Source organism: Arvicola amphibius, chromosome 3 (genome assembly GCF_903992535.2).
Source record: "Arvicola amphibius chromosome 3, mArvAmp1.2, whole genome shotgun sequence".
Classification (NCBI taxonomy): domain Eukaryota; kingdom Metazoa; phylum Chordata; class Mammalia; order Rodentia; family Cricetidae; genus Arvicola; species Arvicola amphibius.
In genome coordinates, this window is record NC_052049.1 from 76,735,954 (window position 1) to 76,757,752 (window position 21,799).

Below are 21,799 nucleotides of genomic sequence, written 5' to 3' on the forward strand. Positions count from 1 at the left end.
CAAGACCTTCCTAACTGTTCCTTTAAAGCTTTTATTATTTTTCTTTGGAAATCCTAAATATATTTTCCTGTAATTTTATTTTTAGACATCACCTTTTATGCTTTCAGAATCCACTTATTAATTTTATCATCATATCCAATCTGTGGCCAAGGATGCAGTCTAGCACCAAATCATAAGGTTACTTAAAATATATATTTTTAATATTCTCCTACTTGATTAAGCAGTTCTTGGGATGAAGTTTGTAGGTGACAATGTTGTGTACTGTGTTTCTCTTCGTTTCGGGTATGGGATATTATCACTATATTCCATCCGTCTGCCTTTCCTTACAGCAACAGCATGCTGTGTCAGCTGCCACAGCTTAATAAACAGCGGTCCTAAAGCTGTTTGCATTATGAATAGATTTCTTCTCTAACACGACCTTAGGCTCAGCTTGTTACCTGCTTTCGTCTGTCTTTTAAAGGTTTTCTCCCTAGGAATGCTATACAGAGACCACGTGGTAAAGAAAGTCTCAGCTACAGGAGCATGAGACGCTGCACGGAGGAGGACTGCAGCGATTTCGGGCACAGCCAACGGGAGCTGCTTCCCATGGGGCTGACCTCTGACCTAGCTGGCGCTCTCTGCTCACTCGAGTATTCTCATTATCTCCGTGTGGTTATGACTGAGAAGTACACTTTTAAATAGCACAAACTGGAGCTTGTTTTTTTTTAAAATATAGTATAATTAAAGTTTTATACTACATCACATACATCTTATTGTAAGGTCTTTCATGTTAAATCTTACATAATTAGACTGTAATCTATGGCTGAACTCTGCTGATCTTACATCATAAGCACAGGTGCTCCTTTTAGCTCAGTGATGCATTTTAAAGTTAAACATCGCCGGGCGGTGGTGGCGCACGCCTTTAATCCCAGCACTCGGGAGGCAGAGGCAGGCGGATCTCTGTGAGTTCGAGACCAGCCTGGTCTACAAGAGCTAGTTCCAGGACAGGCTCTAAAGCTGCAGAGAAACCCTGTCTCGAAAAAACCAAAAAAAATAAATAAATAAATAAATAAATAAATAAATAAATAAATAAAGTTAAACATCCCAAATCAGTACCTTAATCTGCAGCTTTGCTTCTTGAAGTCGGCCTTTCCAGGATGCTACAAATTTAAGACTATCCACAGAGCAGCCCATTGCCCTGTAAAAGCAGAGCAGATTCAAATGTCACGAGCCCTGACTCTTCAGTGTGCACGCACAGGGCTAGGAATGGGTCATGTGCAGAGCAAGCGTAAGGCTGGAGGCAGGGTGTTCAATCCCCAGCACCAAACCCCAAACACACCTCAGTGTCCTTAGGAAATAAAGTAACAATGTAGCTAATTTCAATGGCTTTTTTACACCCAAATAAAAAAAGAGCCACAAAATCAAGTATAATACCTACAATTTTAATAATTGCTTAAACGTCAATATTCCTTTGAGATTATAAGTTTTTAGGTGGAAGACCTTTGAATTTTTTTTTTACATTCTCCATTTTTATCATGGTCCTCAACTCTTAATACACAAAATATATTAAGTTTTTATTAAATGAACAAAATATCCTGAGTAAAAATAAATACCAGTCCCCAGAACTGAACTTCTACGTCTTCCTCAGAATATTCTAGCAATCTTCTTTCCTTACACTCTATCTTATTACTAACAAGATCTAGATATACACCGTGAGCTGACACTGGCACCAAGACAAACTTGACCTTAACCATCAGCTCTGTTCACCATAAAAGCAGCCAGAGCAGCCTCCTAAGGGATCCTGCAAAATCATGTTTTCATGCAGTCAAAGGAGGTAACCACTAGCCACTTGTGAGTTTAGCTAATATGCCCAAGAAAGTAAACCCCTTACTCAACAGTTTATGTTTAAATAGACCATTGGCTACTATTATGGACAGTGCAAGTCTGAATTTAAAAAAAATGACCAAAGTTAGGAATTTTAAAAATTTCTAATTCTAATAAAGCAATGATATTGAAATTAAAAGCTGACTATTATTAAAGACAAGCTATTAGGAAAAATAATAAAAACCTTACATAAGTTTCAAGAATGAATTTATTCTTGCCAATCAGGACACTAGAGGTGAACAGGTAAAACATAACTACCCCAGGGAAATAAGGGATTCACTCTGACTACCTCGCAGTTTCCTGGCGAAGTGCGTTAAGGAATGTGTCTGGATGGAAAAGTTCAGACAGGTCGAGGGTATCAGAAAGCAGAACTTGCTTTTCAGCTTTATCGACCCAATTCTAGAGAAAGAAGGGGAAATAAATACATAAACATATAGTTATACATAAGCCATTTTCAACGAGAATGTTACATAATCATTTTCCAATTGCTCTGAAATAGGGTCTCGAAAAAATTGAGACTCTCACTCTGCTTTGCAAAAGCCTGATGGAATAACTGCTATCTCTATCCATCATAAGTAAGTCTCCGGGTGCAAGCTCTTTATTGTAAAAACCTGTTCACAATGAAACTAAAGATGGGATATTTTGTGTTATGTATAGTAGTTGGGCTGGGCCCTCACCAGCAAGCAGTGAAGCATGCTCAGTGTACATGGATACACAGTTGCAAATCCAGAGTTCTGAGCCCCTCCCTTCTCAGCAACACACAGGCCAATGGCTGAGAAGAAATGAGTCTCTGTCAACAAGTTATAATGGAGTCTCGTCATACCTGCTACATCAGGTCGGTTCCGCCTGGAGTCATACGTGTCAACATAGTATGCTGGATAAGATTCAAAAGCTGCCACTTAGAACAAATACAACAGCAGTTCTGAGTAACAGCAAGTGCAGGCTAACATTAGCCAACTGTGCGTACCACCATGCTGCAAGGTAGACCCTTGCTTTAAGGTACAATAAGGTCAAAGACATAACCAGGCAGCTGAGTGACTGGTTTCTGCTAAGATTTCTAGCAGGTCCTGATACTAACAAGTGGCTTCCTGTTGCTCTCTGAAGCAGTCTACCACTTCAGCTGGTGCACAGAGGTGGGACACAGGAATGTCAGCCACTGACCAGTCAAAGATGGCCACTTACTCGGTAATTTGTTTTACATGACTTATAAATAGTCGAAGAAACCATTAGTGCTACATTAGCAGAAAGCAATGAGCTCTGTGTTCTAGAACAGGCCACATCATGCCTTCCTAGCTCAGCCAGGATGAGATAACGATGATGATGATGATTATTATAACAAACAGACACTTCAGTCTCCATGTATGCATAGTTGTCCCAATGTACTTGACAGACCAAGTCCTGTGACAAAGATATCTCTATATCCTTGTATTGGACATGTGTTGATTTTTTAACAAAAGATTTAAAGAGATTTTTATAAACAATTGCAAATCTCCCTCTAGATATTATGCTTTATAATAATGCTGTTTTTAATTTATCTAATTTGTCTTTTATTATTAGCTAAATATTACTCTTTTAAATAAATCATTTAATATAAATATTTACAATTATACTATTAATTCTTTAAAATCAATTTTGAATCCTAACACCCTAGAGGGTTCTTGCCAGAAGTGAATTTATATATGCTCAAACTAATTAAGAATTAGACAATAGCTGATAATCAGATTTTTACTTCATTAAAGTTTAGATGAAGATAATTAGTCAAGAAAGCAAAGTTTCTTTGGTAAAAATGTTATTAGTCCATGGGAAAAAATAAAAATGTGTTAGTCTACTAAGATTACAGCTAGATTAATTAAAATGCTGTTTGAAAGCTAGGACATCTCCTGCTCCTGTCCTAAGGCCATCCACCCAAAGGGGTCAGACTCTGGCCTCCAGGCAGGCCTGAGGATTCCTGCAGAGGGGTGCGGGCTCCTTCAGATTGTGCTGCCAGGTTTGGTGTGTGATATTCCATCCCGCCCTGCCCCCACCTTGGCCCTTTTGTCCAGGCAGCATCCCTGGGCTGCCTGGAATCCCTGAAACTGTGCCCTGACATTCCATCTGAACTGGTGAGTGAATGCGGACCCTGGGGCAACCTGCCCTGGAAGAGAGCACAGACCCCCTTCCCCCAGCTCCCTCTGCAGGCTTGTCTCTGTTTCTCAAGACCCTGTCTCACCCAAGCCTTCCCTAGTGTTCTCAGGTGTCCTGCTCCTGTCCTAAGGCCATCCACCCAAAGGGGTCAGACTCTGGCCTCCAGGCAGGCCTGAGGAATCCTGCAGAGGGGTGCGGGCTCCTTCAGATTGTGCTGCCAGATTCGCTGTGTGATATTCCATCCCGCCCTGCCCCCACCTTGGCCCTTTTGTCCAGGCAGCATCCCTGGGCTGCCTGGAATCCCTGAAACTGTGCCCTGACATTCCATCTGAACTGGTGAGTGAATGCGGACCCTGGGGCAACCTGCCCTGGAAGAGAGCACAGACCCCCTTCCCCCAGCTCCCTCTGCAGGCTTGTCTCTGTTTCTCAAGACCCTGTCTCACCCAAGCCTTCCCTAGTGTTCTCAGGTGTCCTGCTCCTGTCCTAAGGCCATCCACCCAAAGGGGTCAGACTCTGGCCTCCAGGCAGGTCTGAGGATTCCTGTAAGGGAGTGCAGGCTTCTTCAGATTGTGACGCAAGGAATAGGTCCTCCTCTGGCACTGAGGAGATCCAACCAGTTTCAGTCACAGCAAAGATTGGTCTAGGACACCAACCACCTCCCGGCTCCTTTTGAAGGAAGAGATGGGCAGGCGCCAATGCAGGAGCTCCTCCAACAACATGAAAGGCAACATGACATCACCACAATCCAGACATCCCGAAACAACAAGAATTGAACACCCTACCCCAGAAGATATAGAAGAAACCGACCTTAAACAGTACTTTATGAAAATAATAGAGGACCTTAAACAGGAGGTAAAAAACTGCCATAAAGAAATGGAGATGGGCCTGGCGGTGGTGGCGCACTGCACTCGGGAGGCAGAGGCAGGCGGATCTCTGAGTTCGAGGCCAGCATGGTCTACAAGAGCTAGCTCCAGGACAGGCTCTAGAAACTACAGGGAAACCCTGTCTCGAAAAACCAAAAAAAAAAAAAAAAAAAAAAAAAAAAAAAGAAATGGAGATGACAAACAAAAAGGTAGACGAAATAAAAACAAGAAAAACAAGAAAAAGCAATCAAACAGGTAAGGGAAACAGTACAAGACCTGATAAATGAAATGGAGGTATTGAAGAAAACACAATCTGAGGGACGACTGGAAATGGAAACTCTGAGTAAACGAACAGAAACTTCACAGACAAGTATTTCCAACCGAATACAAGAGATGGAAGAAAGAATCTCGGACTCTGAAGATACTATAGAGGAAATAAATTCACAGATTAAAGAACTAAACAAATCTAACAAATTCTTAACACAAAACATTCAGGAAATCTGGGACACCATGAAAAGACCAAACCTAAGAATAATTGGGCTAGAAGAAGGAGAAGAATTACAACTCAAAGGCCCAGAAAATATATTCAATAAAATTATAGAAGAAAACTTCCCCAACCTAAAGAAGGATATTCCTATGAAGGAACAAGAAGCATACAGAACACCAAATAGACTGGATCAAAAGAAAGCATCCCCACGCCATATAATAATCAAAACACAAAACATACAGAATAAAGAACAGATATTAAGAGCTGCAAAGGAAAAAGGTCAAGTACCATATAAAGGGAAACCTATCAGAATTACACCTGATTTCTCAATGGAAACTATGAAAGCCAGAAGAGCTTGGATAGATGTGCTATAGACACTAAGGGAACATGGATGCAAGCCTAGACTACTATACCCAGCAAAGCTTGCATTCACCATTGATGGAGAAAACAAGATATTCCAGGACAAAACAGATTTAAACAATACGTAGCCACAAATCCAGCCTTGCAGAAAGTAATAGAAGGAAAATCACAAACCAAGGAGTCCAACAACGCCCACAATAACTCAGGCATCTAGCGACCCTTCAGCAGCACAACTTGAAGAAGGGAAACACACAAACTCTACTACAAAAAATGACTGAAGTTAACAACCACAGGTCATTAATATCACTTAATATCAATGGACTCAATTCACCTATAAGTCAGGACCGTGAGGAGTGCGTTTGCCCATTGAGACGGTGGGACAGATCTAACGGGAGACCGCCAAGTCCAGTTGGAATGGGACTGATGGAACAGGGGACCAAACCAGACTCTCTGAATGTGGCCAATGGTGGAGGAGGACTGAGAAACCAAGGACAACAGCAATGAGCGAGAACTCTACAGCATGGACGGGCTCACTGTGAGCCTTGTCAGTTTGGTTGCTCACCTTCCTGGACTTGGGGGGAGCTGGGAGGACCTTGGACTTAGCATGGTGAAGGGAACCCTGATGGCTCTTTGTCTTGGAGAGGGGTGGAGTGGGGGTATGGGTGGAAGGGAGGGGAGGGAAGGGGGAGGAGGAGGGATGTAGATGGAAATCTTTAATAAAAAAATGAGGAAAAAAAAAAGCACAGGCTAAGAGACTGGATACGAAAACAGGATCCAACATTTTGCTGTTTACAAGAAACACACCTCAACCACAAAGACAGACACCTACTCAGAGTAAAGGGTTGGGAAAAGGTTTATCAAGCAAATGGCCCTAAGAAACAAGCCGGTGTGGCCATACTAATTTCCGACAAAGTTGACTTCAAACTAAAATCAATCAGAAGAGATGGAAAGGGACACTTTATACTCATAACAGGAAAAATCCATCAGAATGAAGTCTCAATCCTGAATATCTATGCCCCTAATATAAAAGCTCCCACTTATGTAAAAGAAACACTTCTAGAAATCAAGGCAGCCATCAAACCACACACACTAATAGTTGGAGACTTCAACACTCCTCTCTCATCCAATGGACAGGACAATCAGACAGAAACCTAACAGAGAATTGAAAGACTTAATGGAGGTAATGAACCAAATGGACTTAACAGACATCTATAGAACATTCCACCCAAATAGGAAAGAATATACCTTCTTCTCTGCGGCTCATGGAACCTTTTCGAAAATTGACCATATACTTGGTAACAAAGCAAACTTCCACAGTTACAAAAAAATATTAGTAACCACCTGTGTCTTATCGGATCACCATGAATTAAAATTAGAATTCAACAACAATGCTACCCCCAGAAAGCCCACATACTCATGGAAACTGAACAGTCAACTACTGAACCACACCTGGGTCAAGGAAGAAATAAAGAAAGAAATTAAAGTCTTTCTTGAATTTAGTGAAAACAAAGACACAACATACTCAAACCTATGGGACACAATGAAAGCAGTGCTAAGAGGAAAGTTCATAGCACTAAGTGCCCACTTAAAGAAAACGGAGAAAGCACTCATTGGTGACTTAACAGCACACCTGAAATCTCTGGAAAAAAAAGAAGCAGACTCACCTAGGAGAAGTAGAAGACTGGAAATAATCAAACTGAGGGCAGAAATCAACAAAATACAAACACAGAAAACAATCCAAAGAATCAATGAAACAAGAAGCTGGTTCTTGGAGAAAATCAACAAGATTGACAAACCCTTAGCCAAACTAATCAAACGGCAGAGGGAGAACACACAAATTAATAAGATCAGAAATGAAAAGGGGGACATAACCACAGACACAGAGGAAATTCAGAGAATCATTAGATCTTACTACAGAAGTCTGTATGCCACAAAAACGGAAAATGTAAAAGAAATGGACAGTTTTTTAGATAAATACCATATACCAAAGTTAAACCAGGACCAGGTAAATGCTCTAAATCGTCCTGTTAGTCGCGAAGAATTAGAAACTGTTATCAGAAACCTCCCTACCAAAAAGAGCCCAGGACCAGATGGTTTCAATGCAGAATTCTACCAGAACTTCCAAGAAGACCTAATACCTATACCCCTTAAGGTATTTCATAATATAGAAACACAAGAGTCACTGCAAAATTCCTTCTATGAAGCTACAGTTACCCTGATACCTAAACCACACAAAGACTCAACCAAGAAAGAGAATTACAGGCCAATCTCACTCTTGAACATTGACGCAAAAATTCTCAATAAAATACTGGCAAACAGAATCCAAGAACACATTAGAAAAATTATCCATTACGATCAAGTAGGCTTCATCCCAGAGACGCAGGGCTGATTCAACATACGAAAATCTATCAATGTAATCCATCATATAAATAAACTGAAGGAAAAAAACCATATGGTCATCTCATTAGATGCTGAAAAAGCATTTGACAAAATTCAGCACCCCTTTATGATAAAGGTCTTGGAGAGATTAGGGATACAAGGGTCATTCCTAAATATAATAAAAGCTATTTACAGCAAGCCGACAGCTAACATCAAATTAAACGGAGAGAAACTCAAGGCTATCCCACTAAATTCAGGAACACGACAAGGCTGTCCACTCTCTCCTTATCTCTTCAATATAGTGCTTGAAGTTCTAGCAATAGCAATAAGACAACATAAGGGAATCAAGGGGATTCGATTTGGAAAGGAAGAAGTTAAACTTTCATTATTTGCAGATGATATGATAGTGTACATAAGCGACCCCAAAAACTCTACCAAAGAACTCCTACAGCTGATAAACTCCTTCAGTAACGTGGCAGGTTACAATATCAACTCCAAAAAATCAGTCGCCCTCCTATACACAAAGGATAAGGAAGCAGAGAGGGAAATCAGAGAAGTATCATCTTTCACAATAGCCACAAATAGCATAAGGTATCTGGGAGTATCTCTAACCAAGGAAGTGAAGGATTTATTTGACAAGAACTTTAAGTCTTTGAAGAAAGAAATTGAACAGGATACCAGAAAATGGAAGGATCTCCCCTGCTCGTGGATTGGGAGGATCAACATAGTAAAAATGGCAATTGTACCAAAAGCAATCCATAGATTCAATGCAATCCCAGTCAAGGTCCCATTAAAATTCTTCACAGAGATTGAGAGGACAATAACCAACTTTATATGGAAAAACAAGAAACCCAGGATAGCCAAAAAAATCTTATACAATAAAGGTACTTCTGGAGGCATTACCATCCCTGACTTCAAACTCTATTACAGAGCTACAGTATTGAAAACAGCTTGGTATTGGCATAAAAACAGAGAAGTTTACCAATGGAATCGTATAGAAGACCCGGATCTTAAACCACAAACCTACGAACACCTGATTTTTGATAAAGGAGCCAAAAGTACACAATGGAAGAAAGAGGGCATCTTTAACAAATGGTGCTGGCATAACTGGATGTCAACCTGTAGAAGAATGAAAGTAGATCCATATCTATCACCATGCACAAAACTCAAGTCCAAATGGATTAAAGACCTCGATATTAATCTGAACACATTGAGCTTGATAGAGGAGAAAGTGGGAAGTACTCTACAACAAATGGGCACAGGGAACCGTTTCCTACGCATAACCCCAGCTGCACAGACATTAAGGGCAACATTGAATAAATGGGACCTCCTGAAGCTGAGCAGCTTCTGTAAAGCAAAGGACATTGTCACTAAGACACAAAGGCAGCCTACTGACTGGGAAAAGATTTTCACCAACCCTGCAACTGACAAAGGTCTGATCTCTAAAATATATAAGGAACTCAAGAGACTAGACGGTAAAATGCCAATTAACCCAATTAAAAAATGGGGCGCTGAACTGAACAGAGAATTCTCAACAGAAGAAGTTCAAATGGCCAAAAGACACTTAAGGTCATGCTCAACCTCCCTAGCTATCAGGGAAATGCAAATCAAAACAACTTTGAGATATCATCTTACACCTGTCAGATTGGCTAAAATCCAAAACACCAATAATAACCTTTGCTGGAGAGGTTGTGGGGTAAGGGGTACACTCATCCATTGCTGGTGGGAATGCACACTTGTGCAACCACTTTGGAAAGCAGTGTGGCGGTTTCTCAGGAAATTCGGGATCAACCTACCCCAGGACCCAGCAATTCCACTATTGGGAATCTACCCAAGAGATGCCCAATCATACTACAAAAGCATTTGCTCATCTATGTTCATAGCAGCATTATTTGTAATAGCCAGATCCTGGAAACAACCTAGATGCCCTTCAGTGGAAGAATGGATGAAGAAACTGTGGAATATATACATGCTAGAATACTACTCAGCGGTAAAAAACAATGACATCTTAAATTTTGCATGCAAATGGATGGAAATAGAAAACACGATTCTGAGTGAGGTAACCCAGACCCAAAAAGATGAACATGGGATGTACTCACTCATAATCAGTTTCTAGCCATAATTAAAGGAAATCGAGTCTATAATTTGGGATCCTTGAGAAGATAATAAGAAGGTGAACTCCCAAAAGAAGATATAGTAATCCTCCTGGATATTGGAAGTAGACACGATCGCCAGGCAAAAATTGGGAACTTGAGGGTTGGGTGAGACGTGGCCAAGGGAAGATGGGGAGAGAAAAGCGTGAAGGGGAGAATGGGGGGAGCTCGGAGGAATGGGATGCTTGGGATACAGGAAGGGTGGATATGGGAGCAGGGAAGCATATATCTTAATTTAGGGAGCCACCTGAGGGTTGTCAAGAGACTTGACCCTAGAGGGGTTCCCAGGTTTCCAGGGAGACGCCCCCCAGTTAGTTCCTTGGTCAGCTGAGGAGAGGGAGCCTGAAAAGGCCAGTTCCTATAGCCATACTGATGAATTTCTTGCATATCACCATAGAACCTCCACCTGGTGATAGATGAAGAAAATGAAAGAGCCCCACATTGGAGCACCGGACTGAGCTCCCAAGGTCCTGATGAGGAACAGAAGGAGAGAGAACATGAGAAAGAAAGTCAGGACCTTGAGGGAACCTCCACCTGGCGATAGATGAAGAAAATGATTGAGCCCCACATTGGAGCACCGGACTGAGCTCCCAAGGTCCTGATGAGGAGCAGAAGGAGAGAGAACATGAGAAAGAAAGTCAGGAACGTGAGGGGTGCGTTCACTCATGGAGACAGTGGGACAGAACTAATGGGAGATCACCAACTCCAGTTGCAATGGGACTGATGGATCATGCGACCAAACCCGTCTCTCTGAATGTGGCCAACAGTGGGGGCTGACTGAGAAGCAAAGGACAATGGCGCTGGGCTCTGATTCTTCTGCATGGACGGGCTCTGTGGGAGCCTTCTCAGCTTGGTCGATCACCTTCCTGGACCTGGGGGGAGTTGAGAGGACCTTGGTCTTAGCATAGAGTGGGGAACCCTGATGGCTCCTTGGCCTTGAGAGGGAGGGAGGGGAGGTATGGGTGGAGGGGAGGGGAGAGAAGGGGGAGAAGGAGGGGAGGAAAGGGGGAGGAGGAGGGGAGGGAAGGGAGAGAAGGAGGGGAGGAGATGGAAATTTTTAAATATAAAAAAATAAACTGATGTAGGTGTGTCTTCTATCTATCTGATGATTTCATTGGATAATTAATAAAGAAACTGCCTGGCCCATCTGATAGACCGGCCCTTAGGTGGGTGGAGTAGACAGAACAGGAAGAAGGAAGTGAGGTAGATGGCTCAGTCAGATGCCACGCCTCTCCTAAGTTAGTCAGACTGCCGTGCCTCTCCTCAGAGAGATGCCAGATGTGATGAAGCCAGCCACCAGGTCAGATGTGCTGAATCTTTCCCGGTAAGACACCATTCGTGGTGTTACAAAGATTATTAGATATGGGTTAGTCAAGATGTGAGTAAGAGGCTGAAAATAATGGGCCAGGCAGTGTTTCAAAACAATTTGTGTGTTGTTATTTCGGGGCATAAGCTAGCAGGTGGCCGGGAGCCGGGCAGGATGAAAAGCAGGCCTGCCCGCAGCCCCTCACTACAATAAACCATGAAAAAAAAAAAGGAAAAAAAAATAAAATGAAATACAAATCAAAAAAAAAAAAAAAAAAAAAGAAAGCTAGGACATCTAATGAAGCCTCTTTTAACTGTAATAACTGGTTAGAGAACCTCATAAGAACGGAAGAATTGTTTTGACATTTGAACTATACTTATACTAACTTATGAGCATGCAGCTAAAGAGTTAGGCACCAGTGCTTTTAAAAAGAAATGTTTACAGACAAACGGGGTCAGAACAAAACTGCAGTGAGCAGAGTCACATGTAACAACTCCCTGGTCAATGACTCTCCTCCACTCATGCCATGGTGACAGCCGCTGACGGGTGAGTTTCAGATAAGACCCATACCTCTAGTTTCATCTACAACTATTAACCTTCATGTCTGTAATTCTTTAAATGATATGCAATAAATATAGTTACAGAGATAGGTGACGTGAACAGCCAACAAGATAGCCTGACAAATGGGCTAGGCAATTTCTTAAACATCACACAAGCATATAACCCCAGAATAGTAGACAGGGCAACTCCTGGCTTAGGCAACAATGAATCCTGGAGACGGGCAAGCATAGTTTCTTACTACACCATAAAAGAAATGGCTTTCCCAGAAAGTATGGGAAATTTTTAAAATACTGCAATGTCAGAACATGGTCCAAGAATGGAGTCCTGTGAAGAGAATTCTGAGTGCCTGTGAGAAAACCCAGGAAGACAAGAGTCTAGTGACATTATTTAGACACAAACACTTGTTCTTGGGATGTGCTGTCCCGCCCCTTCCAGGTGTAGCAGACAGGAGTGACTTCACTTCAGATTATTACAACTGGCTATTATTTGTTTTTATTCCTCTATGAAAGAGGTTTTGGTTTGGTTTTGTTTCTGTGATATGTAACTTGCCCTGGTGATTTACTCATGTGACTCCTCTTAACCCTCAAATAAAGTTGGTGATCCCAGGAGACTTTAGTCTGCCACATTTTTAGGCTCTACTCTCCCAGATCCCACCATCAACTGCACTGCAGTACTGAGCGCTAGTCATAAGATAGTTTAGAAGCATTTACTCTATGACAAACGCTCACAAGATAGGAGATGAGATGCCACAAACAACCAAAAAAGGTAGAAAGGAGAAAATGGCATTGAAACGTAGTATTTTATCAAAGTTCTACTTCTTTATGAATTCTATATATATATAATTGAATAATAAAGCTGCTTCCTCATTAACATACTTAGTTAAGGAATAGGTCTGTTATAACACAAGCAAATATCATTTTTATACAGGCTGGACATACTACATCTGTGTAACTTTGTCAAATTCTGTAGAAATTGTCTGCAACTCTTTTACATATTAAAATGATACTATAGGCTGTTGTAGGAGGCTGCTTGTTCATTTCCGGCCACCCAGACTACTAAAATAACCACACAGAAACTGTATTAATTAAATCACTGCTTTAAAATTTAAAAATTTAAAACTGAGTGGATGTTTTATATAAAATCCTGCCTTTGTCACTACTAGGTTATTTCATAGGCAAGTGTACACATGGTACTCAGAGCCACACGTTCAGCTACTCGAGAATCCATTCTCACCTGAATTGCAAGGGCACGGGCTACAAGACCTCGCAGGTACTGGAGGGGATCCTCGGGGCCTTCCCACTTGCTCTGCCATGTGAGAGGACACTGTAGAGTAAAAGAGGGAAAATCAGCTTACAGGGACGACAATGTGTATAGACTTTCACGACAGTTAGGAATGTCTGAACTAAGATGGGATTCATTAGATGTAAAAACTCTAAAGGAATGCTCATATCCACTACTCACTAGGAAACTAGTCAACAGCATTTTCTTGGAGTGATATTTGGTACAGCACAAAATCAAAGTAAAATTTTAAAATTGCTAAAGATAAGAAGGGTCTTGGTCCACCCACAGAGGTGCTGGGTAGACAAGCAAGGAGACGCTAACTCAAGTACATGCCCCAGATTAAAACCAACAAGAAGAATAACAGAGCATCTCTTTTATAAAAACTGCCTTTCTAATAGCAGACCATGTCAGTCTTCACTAATACACACTCTGTACCTGAGAAGTACTCGGTAAGGACATATGTACTATAACACACTCTGTACCTGAGAAGTACTCGGTAAGGACATATGTACTATAACACACTCTGTACTGGAGAAGTACTCGGTAAGGACATATGTACTATAACACACTCTGTACTTGAGAAGTACTCGGTAAGGACATATGTACTATAACACACTCTGTACTTGAGAAGTACTCAATAAGGAAGGACATATGCACTATAACATACTTCTGTGCTAAATTTCTGAAGTTTCAAGATATTTAAAAAATATCAACAAATTTTATATGAAGTATAGTAACAGCACAATAATTTTATGCCCATTCAACCTCTGACCATGTAAGTGAGAAAACACTACAGTCTAGCCTGCATCAACCATCAATAATGTAGAGAAAACTAGAAACATGTAATAGCAAACCTAAGAGTAGAAAGGGAACTTAAAAGACAACACATACTTTAGGGGCATCTAACCATTCTTAGAGATAAGTGCCAGAGTCAGGACTGAAACTGATGTGGGTTCAAAACATAAGTTTAAATAAACAACCTGAAGATGTAAGTCAAGGAATGAGAAGACAAACCAAGTCCAAAATGAGGAAAAATTAAATAACAACTACCACAGTAGAAATTAGTAAAACAGAAAATAAAATATTAATGATCAACAAACAAACAGCCAATATTTTGAAAAGCAAACTAATAAATGTCTTATTAGTTTAAGCAACAAAAGACACAAAAGTGATAGATAAAGGAGTCTACTGATTTCACAAAAATTCGAAAATCATTCAGGACTGTTAATGTGCACAAGTATGTGACAACAAACAAAAAAAATCCTAGAAAAAAATGGCTCCAACCTTGGGCTTCTAAACCTGGTACTAGTGAGATGTTTCTGTGGTGAAACTTGCTAAAAGCCTGAGGACCTGAGTCCTGCATACTGGAAACAAAGAATCTACTTCTGCAAGTGACCTCTGACCTCCATAAAGACATGCGATCACACACAGATATTAATATGATAAAACCTCACAAAGTTAAATGATGACAGAAAACATTAACAAACCAGAAACAAGGATGAATTGGTAGTAGTAGTAGTAATAACAATAATAATAATAATAATAATAATAATAATAATAATAATAACAATACACCTCTCAGTAAAGGAAAGGCCAGCTGCACTGCTGAGTTATGCAGAACTTCCAAGGAGGATTAACACTGTGGGGGACACAGCCCCATAGGACAGACAGTGCTTGCTAGCATGGAGAAAGCTTTGTGTTCAATCCCAAGCCCTAAAAATAGAAAAGAGAAAAAAAAAAAAGAAAAAACCCACAAAAGTATGCTGGGCTTCAAACCATGCACATATAATCCCAGTACTTGAGAGTCACAGTGTGCTGGAGGCCAGCCTGAGTTGCCTGAGCTGTCAAACATAAACAAGCCACACATATAACAACTTCCTTTAAACTACAGAAAAATGTTCAAAGAAAGGGGAGCCATCAAACTCATTCCACAAGGCCAAGTCAAACGAGGACACAAATAAAATAGAGCATGCTATCTCTGATAAACCTAAGCCTTCTGAATCCTATATCACATCATTAGAATATTAGATTGTACTCCTTGGATATAAAATTGTGTAACAGTCCCTGTAATCTAACCCCCAGTTCCCCCTCTAATTACCACTCTGCTCTATCCTTGCATATAGGTTGTAAAGACTTGTATAAAGAACCTATTGATATCATAAAGATATGTTGTGTATGGAGACAGATACTAACTACACTGACCTGGCCACTAAACATTGTACCTCTGTGTTCAGCCATTACACTGTACTCCCACAATATGTACAAACGATTTATCAATAAAGCTCACTGGGGAAATGTGAGAAGGAAAGGCGAGCTCCTCTGTGAGATTCTACGCTGCGAGCACTGTGCTGCCCAACTCCGCTGTCCCACCTGACCTCTCACCCCCGATCTGAGAAAGTCCCAGATCACAGATGTTTCTGCATGTTTGTTTGTCCCAGTTTTAAACAATTCAAAAGGCATTTAGTGGTTTCATCAAGTATGTTAGGATAATCTGAAAAACTGGTTCTATAAAGAGCTCAATTAAAATGATTTTTTAAAAAAGCTATGCAATCTATTAATTCCTAAGACAAGGAAACTTGTAAGGTTCTTCTTGATTTTATTATGTCTCTAAAGTTATGATCCAAAATATGTTGTAACATGTGTATTACAGTATTAGTGGTGTATTCATCATTGTGGAGTTTACAGAATAAAAGCAGTAAAGCTTTAGGCATCACTAGCAACTGTCAAGTGAATTTACAAATCCTAATCCTTGGCAGGAAAATTTCTGTTGCAATCATCTCCCATACATTGGTGAAAATATCAACTGATATTCTAAATAATATTAAGCAATATCAAAGAATGCAACATTTAAATATAATACAAATTAACTTTTACTTTGAAATGCATGAGATAGTACATTTTTGAATTTTATTAAAACTCAATGGTTTTGTCTTGGTCAAAACTGGCCTACTCTCACTTGAATTTCAAACAACCCAAAGCTGTCTCCAAAAATCTGCAACATATAATTTAAGTGTGCTTAGTAAAGCAAAGTTTTGATTCTCCAAAAGGATTTTTTCAAATCCATTCTCACATAAATAATGAATATAAAGGTAGTGGTGCATACTGAGGCTGTAGCTGAGTATGTGGCGTGTGTGCAAATCTGTCAGCGGTTGACTCTGGGTGTCCCCTCAGTTGGTCTCTACTGAACACGAAGCTTATCCCTGGCTGAAGTGGCCACTGGTGAGCTGCAGTCCACCTGTCTCTGCTTGCGCTTAGTCCTGGAGTTATAGATGTGTGCGCTGCTTCTGCCTTCTCCATAGGTGAAACTCGAGTTTTCCTGCTTCTATGTGAACCAGTTTATCAAAAGACCTTTCAAAGTCGAATACAGAATACTCAACATTATATATGACACCTATGCCCCAGTTAAGAATTTAGCATCTGGTTCATTTGCTGTGACTGTTGCTATGCCCATGAAGAAGCACTCGGCAGACATTAAGAGCTGAGGGAAAATGAAATATTATAAAAACTAAACATTTAAGTCCCATTTATAAAATAGTTATTAAGGGAAGGATTCCATATAATTAAGCCTTTAGCAGCCTTTGGTCCTTTATCTTCAAAGTTATCCAAAAGAAGAGTGAGAGATTTCCATCCCAGAAAATAATTTAGTTACTGATTTTATTTCAGTTGATTATGTCATTTGTCTCCAAAATGACTAATAGAAGCAAAAGAAGCAGTCAAGTTGTGCATATGTGAGTGTGGCGCATGTCTGGATGTGGATGTTCAGGTTATCAGCATCCAGAACTCTCGTGCATCTCTAGGAATCTGAAAGCAGATATCAGAAGTGTGGTTACAGGGAGAGGTGATATACCAAGATCCTGTAGTGGAAAAGCAGAGAATACACAGATCATGTGAAATCTAGATAGTAAAAGACAGTGCAGTCTAACATGGTACTAGACAAAATCATCTGGAGAGATTCCTCAAAAGACTTTGAATGAAAGAGAAGTGACAGTCCCAGCAACCTGCACAGGCACAACATTTGCCTCACTTCAAAAGCAGTTTCAGAAGAAATTCCAGAAGCTGCATAGCATGTCCTAGGCAGAGCATGCAGAGAACCACAAAACCAGGTCTTATAGTCAGACCATTTAGCTGGGCAGAAGAGAAAGAACTGTTTCTTCTCAATGTCCCAAAGGCCCCTTTATCAGCTGGTTAAACACGTGACTACTTCGAGAATCAGTGTAGGCTCGGGAAATTGGTGGGACTTAGATTTGTGGATATAAGTCTACTTGGTGGGAAGGGAAGAACCCAATCTGAGGGAAGCAAATGGCTTTTCCAAATGAGAACGGCAGCCCCGCCTCTGAGAAGAGTGAGATAAGCTACGCACAAGATGGGTGAGCTGGCCAGAGTCCAACCTGACCAGGGCATGCAGGACTCCTCGAGGGTTTGGGCTTTCTACACTCAGAGCCCCAGAGGGACTTGTGAGAAGTCCTTTGTCTTAGGCCCTGAGCACTGCCAGAGTAATCTCCAGACAAGCAGCAGCCTCAGGTGGAACACTTCCAGGGAGGCCCTGGTTCCAGAAAACATGCAGTGATCAGCCCCGCAGCACACAGCATGCATTCTAGTAGGGAAAACAGGCCAGGGATGAGCCTGCAAGCAGCTCTTCCTGCTCTAACGGGATGGGGTTCAAAGAGAAAATGAAGGAAACCCTCCTTCCTCGCCCCAAAGCAGCACAGATCAGTGAAGCGTTTCTACCCCTTTTCCTCCGTGATGTGCACTCTTCTGTCCTTTGCTTTTCCTGATTGTACTGCCTCCATCTCTACTTATTTTATTGGATTATCTTTCTCTACTAACTCTTAAGTCTTTGAATTCCCATGCTTGTTTTCTTCCTCTGTCCACCCCTTTCTCTGTAATGCCTACTCTACCTTATCCTCTAAGCATCTTGCTCTCCTCTACCCTCACTAAGGTTAGAGTTGATAGTGACTTTCCTCGGTGTTCTTACATATATGGTCTGTTTTTGAATTCTTATTATTTCTGCAGTGTGTTTTCTCTCTTCCAAGTGCCAGAGAAGGCTGCCTACTGATAAGGTCTTCACATAAGACAGAAGGACAAACCAAACACAACAGAGAGGCTAACTGCAACACAGAAACAATGTACATATAAATAAACATATGTGTAAGCCATGATGGAGCCTCCCAAACCTCATATAGCTCCTCAATCCCTGGATCCAAAGAAAGTGAAAGGATTCAAATGGCACTAGACGAGGAATGGAAAGGCTTAAGTTTACAAATACATGGTGACCTCAAAAAGAGTTCACACAGAGAAAGGGGGAAGGAGGTCCATTTGAGATTTGGTCTAGAAAGCTAGGAACTTAAATGAGATATTTTAAAAAAAGATTGAGATTTTTGAAGGAAAATAAAAAGAATAGAATCTTGGGAGTGAAAAGCTCAATAAAGCAAATAAACTGTGAAAAGAATTACTGAGACAAGATCTAGCCAGCTTCCCAGAAAGAATGTCAGGAACAGAAGACAAGGTTGAGACACTATTACATTAGACAGAAATAAAGATCAATTATTTCAACAATTCTTGGGAACTCTAGGAGTACAGGAAAGAGATAAAAAACAAATGAACAGAAAAACCTATCTAACGATATCATAGCAGGAAAATCCCCAAGTCCAGAGAAAGACATGGACATCCATATATGAGAAGCACTTCAGACCCTCCATAGACATGGCAGCCCACTGAAGACACCCTCCCTCCTCTCTGTATATCCTGTATGAAGTATATATATATAGTTTCTGTACAACTTATTTCAACTACCTGTATTTTATTATTTTCTAAAATGGTCCAGTTATTTACGAAGAAGAGCAGCGATTTCTCTTCTTCTGGTGAACATATCCTGATGTTCACTAGCATCGTCCTCCATTTGACCTTATCACTTGTTCTTCTTCAGCTCCTCCACAGGCATTTGGCTGAAGTGTTAGTCTATGTGAGCAGCACCATCTGCCTGCAAAGGACTTGGACACAGGCATGCTCACAACCCAACTGATTTGGAACAAAGCAGATTCTGGGATTTTGCTTAAGTTGCTGGGAAACAGATTAGAACTTACACGGTTTAAGATTTGGTGTGGTAGGTTACCAACATGTATAGACTTGTCCCAAAGTGAAATAAAAGTGGATTCCATTACATATACAATGAAAAAAATGGCCATAGAAGGGATCATAAGCTAATATACACTTGCATCAAGCAGATTTAATGTTTCCACTGGACTCACTGTTAGTTTTCCAACCAATACATTCTATCTACATAGCTTCTTCTATGTCAAATTTTAGTTTTCTGCTACTATTAACTATAGGATTCCTGGTAGATATATTTCATGAAAGGAAAGTCACACAGGTAACAGAATAACAATTGACAGACTTTGGATTGTCTTACCTTTTGGTTTAATAAGGCACTTGCCAGTTTTTGTACTTCTGAACTCAGTAAAGTAGTTCCTCTGATGACTTTGCTGAGGGCAGCAAGAGACTGATGGACACTTTGTACTAAGCGGATGGCATTGAACTGCTCAAGAATGATGAACGATAATATTGGAGATCCTTGTCGGTCATTGGGAGGTGATACTTTCTGATGGATTAGGTTTGAATTCTAAAAGAACAAAGTCATGTCACAATTAGAGTAACATCAATGACACACCAAAGTATGTACAAGGTCAAAAACTGCTCATGAGTTCCTACTTCTGAACAGTCCATTTTACGGATGAGTGAACTGAGTATGCAAACAGGGATTTCTGGACTGTTGCTGATGTTTAGGGATATGTGGGGTGGAAACACCAGCAAAACAACAGTCACTGAAGGACAAGGTCAGTGCATGAGGAAGGCACAGAAGAAGGGGATCCTCTAACTCAAGGTACCGCCTCACAGGGTGATTGGCTGCCCCGCTGTCCCATTCCACTGTGTCCGGACTTGGGGACAAACACACTTGCAAAGCTAGCCCTTTACACCTGCAGCAACTATTCCTTTCATGCCAGTGTATTGGCTTTTACCAAATTACTGAAAACATAATTATTCAAAACCAAAAGCATTTCATGCTTGCCCCCTCTAATTTAGTTGAAAATCAAGCTATATTACTTGAGTAAGGAGTACTTGGCCAACATAAATATGTGGTAATTAATAATTTAAGTTGGAACTGCTGAAGAATGCAAACAGAAGGCAAACGTGTAGGCCAAAGTGGGGGTTTCCTGAGAGCCCAGAAGCTGAGCTGGTAATTGATACACATCGTTTTTGTTAGGAGATTCCTCTTTCTCACATTTTTAAGTGTATAAGGTATGCACTGTAGTGATGAGCTGTGGGCAAGCCTGCTTTTCATCCCACCCGGGTCTGGCACGGCTAGCTTTATACCCGAAATAACAACACACAAACTGTATTCATTTAAACACTGCCTGGCCCATTAGTTTCAGCCTCTTACTCACATCTTGACTAACCCATATCTAATAATCTGTGTAGCACCATGAAGTGGTGACTTACCGGGAAGGACTCAGCATGTCTGACCTGGTGGCTGGCTCCATGGCATCTGCCCCAGAGAAGAGAGGCATGGCGACTGTCTGAGCCATCTACCTCACTTCCTTCTTCCTACTTCTGTCTACTCCACCCACCTAAGGGCTGGCCTATTAAATGGGCCAAGGCAGTTTCTTTATTAACGAATGAAATCAACACAAACAGAAGACTCTCCCACATCAATGCACAAATAATGTGTTGGTATAAAAAAGTCTCCCTTATACTGACATCACACAGCATGGTATTTCTCACCAAGAGAACCTACTCTTCTGAATGTTTGCTGGCTCCTAGCATCTGCCTTACACAGACGTACAACAGTCAGATCCAGTCAGAGCTTATCTGGGACCTTGAGCATCTGCTAAGACAACCATCACCTTAGATTATAGTTTCACCTGAGGGGACAGGGTCTGACCAACTCTATAGCTTTCCTCCAAGTCTATGTCCCAATTCCCCCCACGCTCCCTCTTCCACTAGCTCAGGGGGTGGGGTAGGGGTGGTATTTCCTACAGTGTTTGAACTCCTACTGTTACTTTTTGGCTGTTTCAGCTCTCCACCACTCACATGACAAATTGCTTATATTCAATGTCTTAGTTTTGTTTCTATTGCTGTGATAAGAGATACCAGTACCTAGGCAACTTAAGAGAAAAAAGATGTTATTTCAGAGGGTTAGAGTCTATGACCATCATGGTGGGGAACAAGGCAGCAGGCAGGCAAGCATGGTGCTGGGGCAGTATCTGAGAGCTTGTATTCTTAGACACAACGAGAGAGAGAGACACAATGAGAGAGAGAAACAGAGACAGAGAGAGACAGAGAGGGAGGGAGAGAGAACTAGCTAACTGAGAATGGCCCAAGTCTTTTTGAAACCTTAAATCTATGGAAGTTATTTTCTTTCAAA

General features: G+C 41.0%; 1 protein-coding gene across 1 annotated transcript in view; it reads right to left on the reverse strand.

The window, feature by feature from the left end:
- Nucleotides 1–21,799, reverse strand: part of Dync2h1 (dynein cytoplasmic 2 heavy chain 1) — a 229,932-nt gene that overhangs the window by 16,332 nt on the left and 191,801 nt on the right. The window contains 4 exon segments of the mRNA XM_038323616.1: nucleotides 1,096–1,177; nucleotides 2,153–2,262; nucleotides 13,330–13,419; nucleotides 19,787–19,996. Of these exon segments, the coding sequence (XP_038179544.1) occupies nucleotides 1,096–1,177; nucleotides 2,153–2,262; nucleotides 13,330–13,419; nucleotides 19,787–19,996 (492 nt within the window).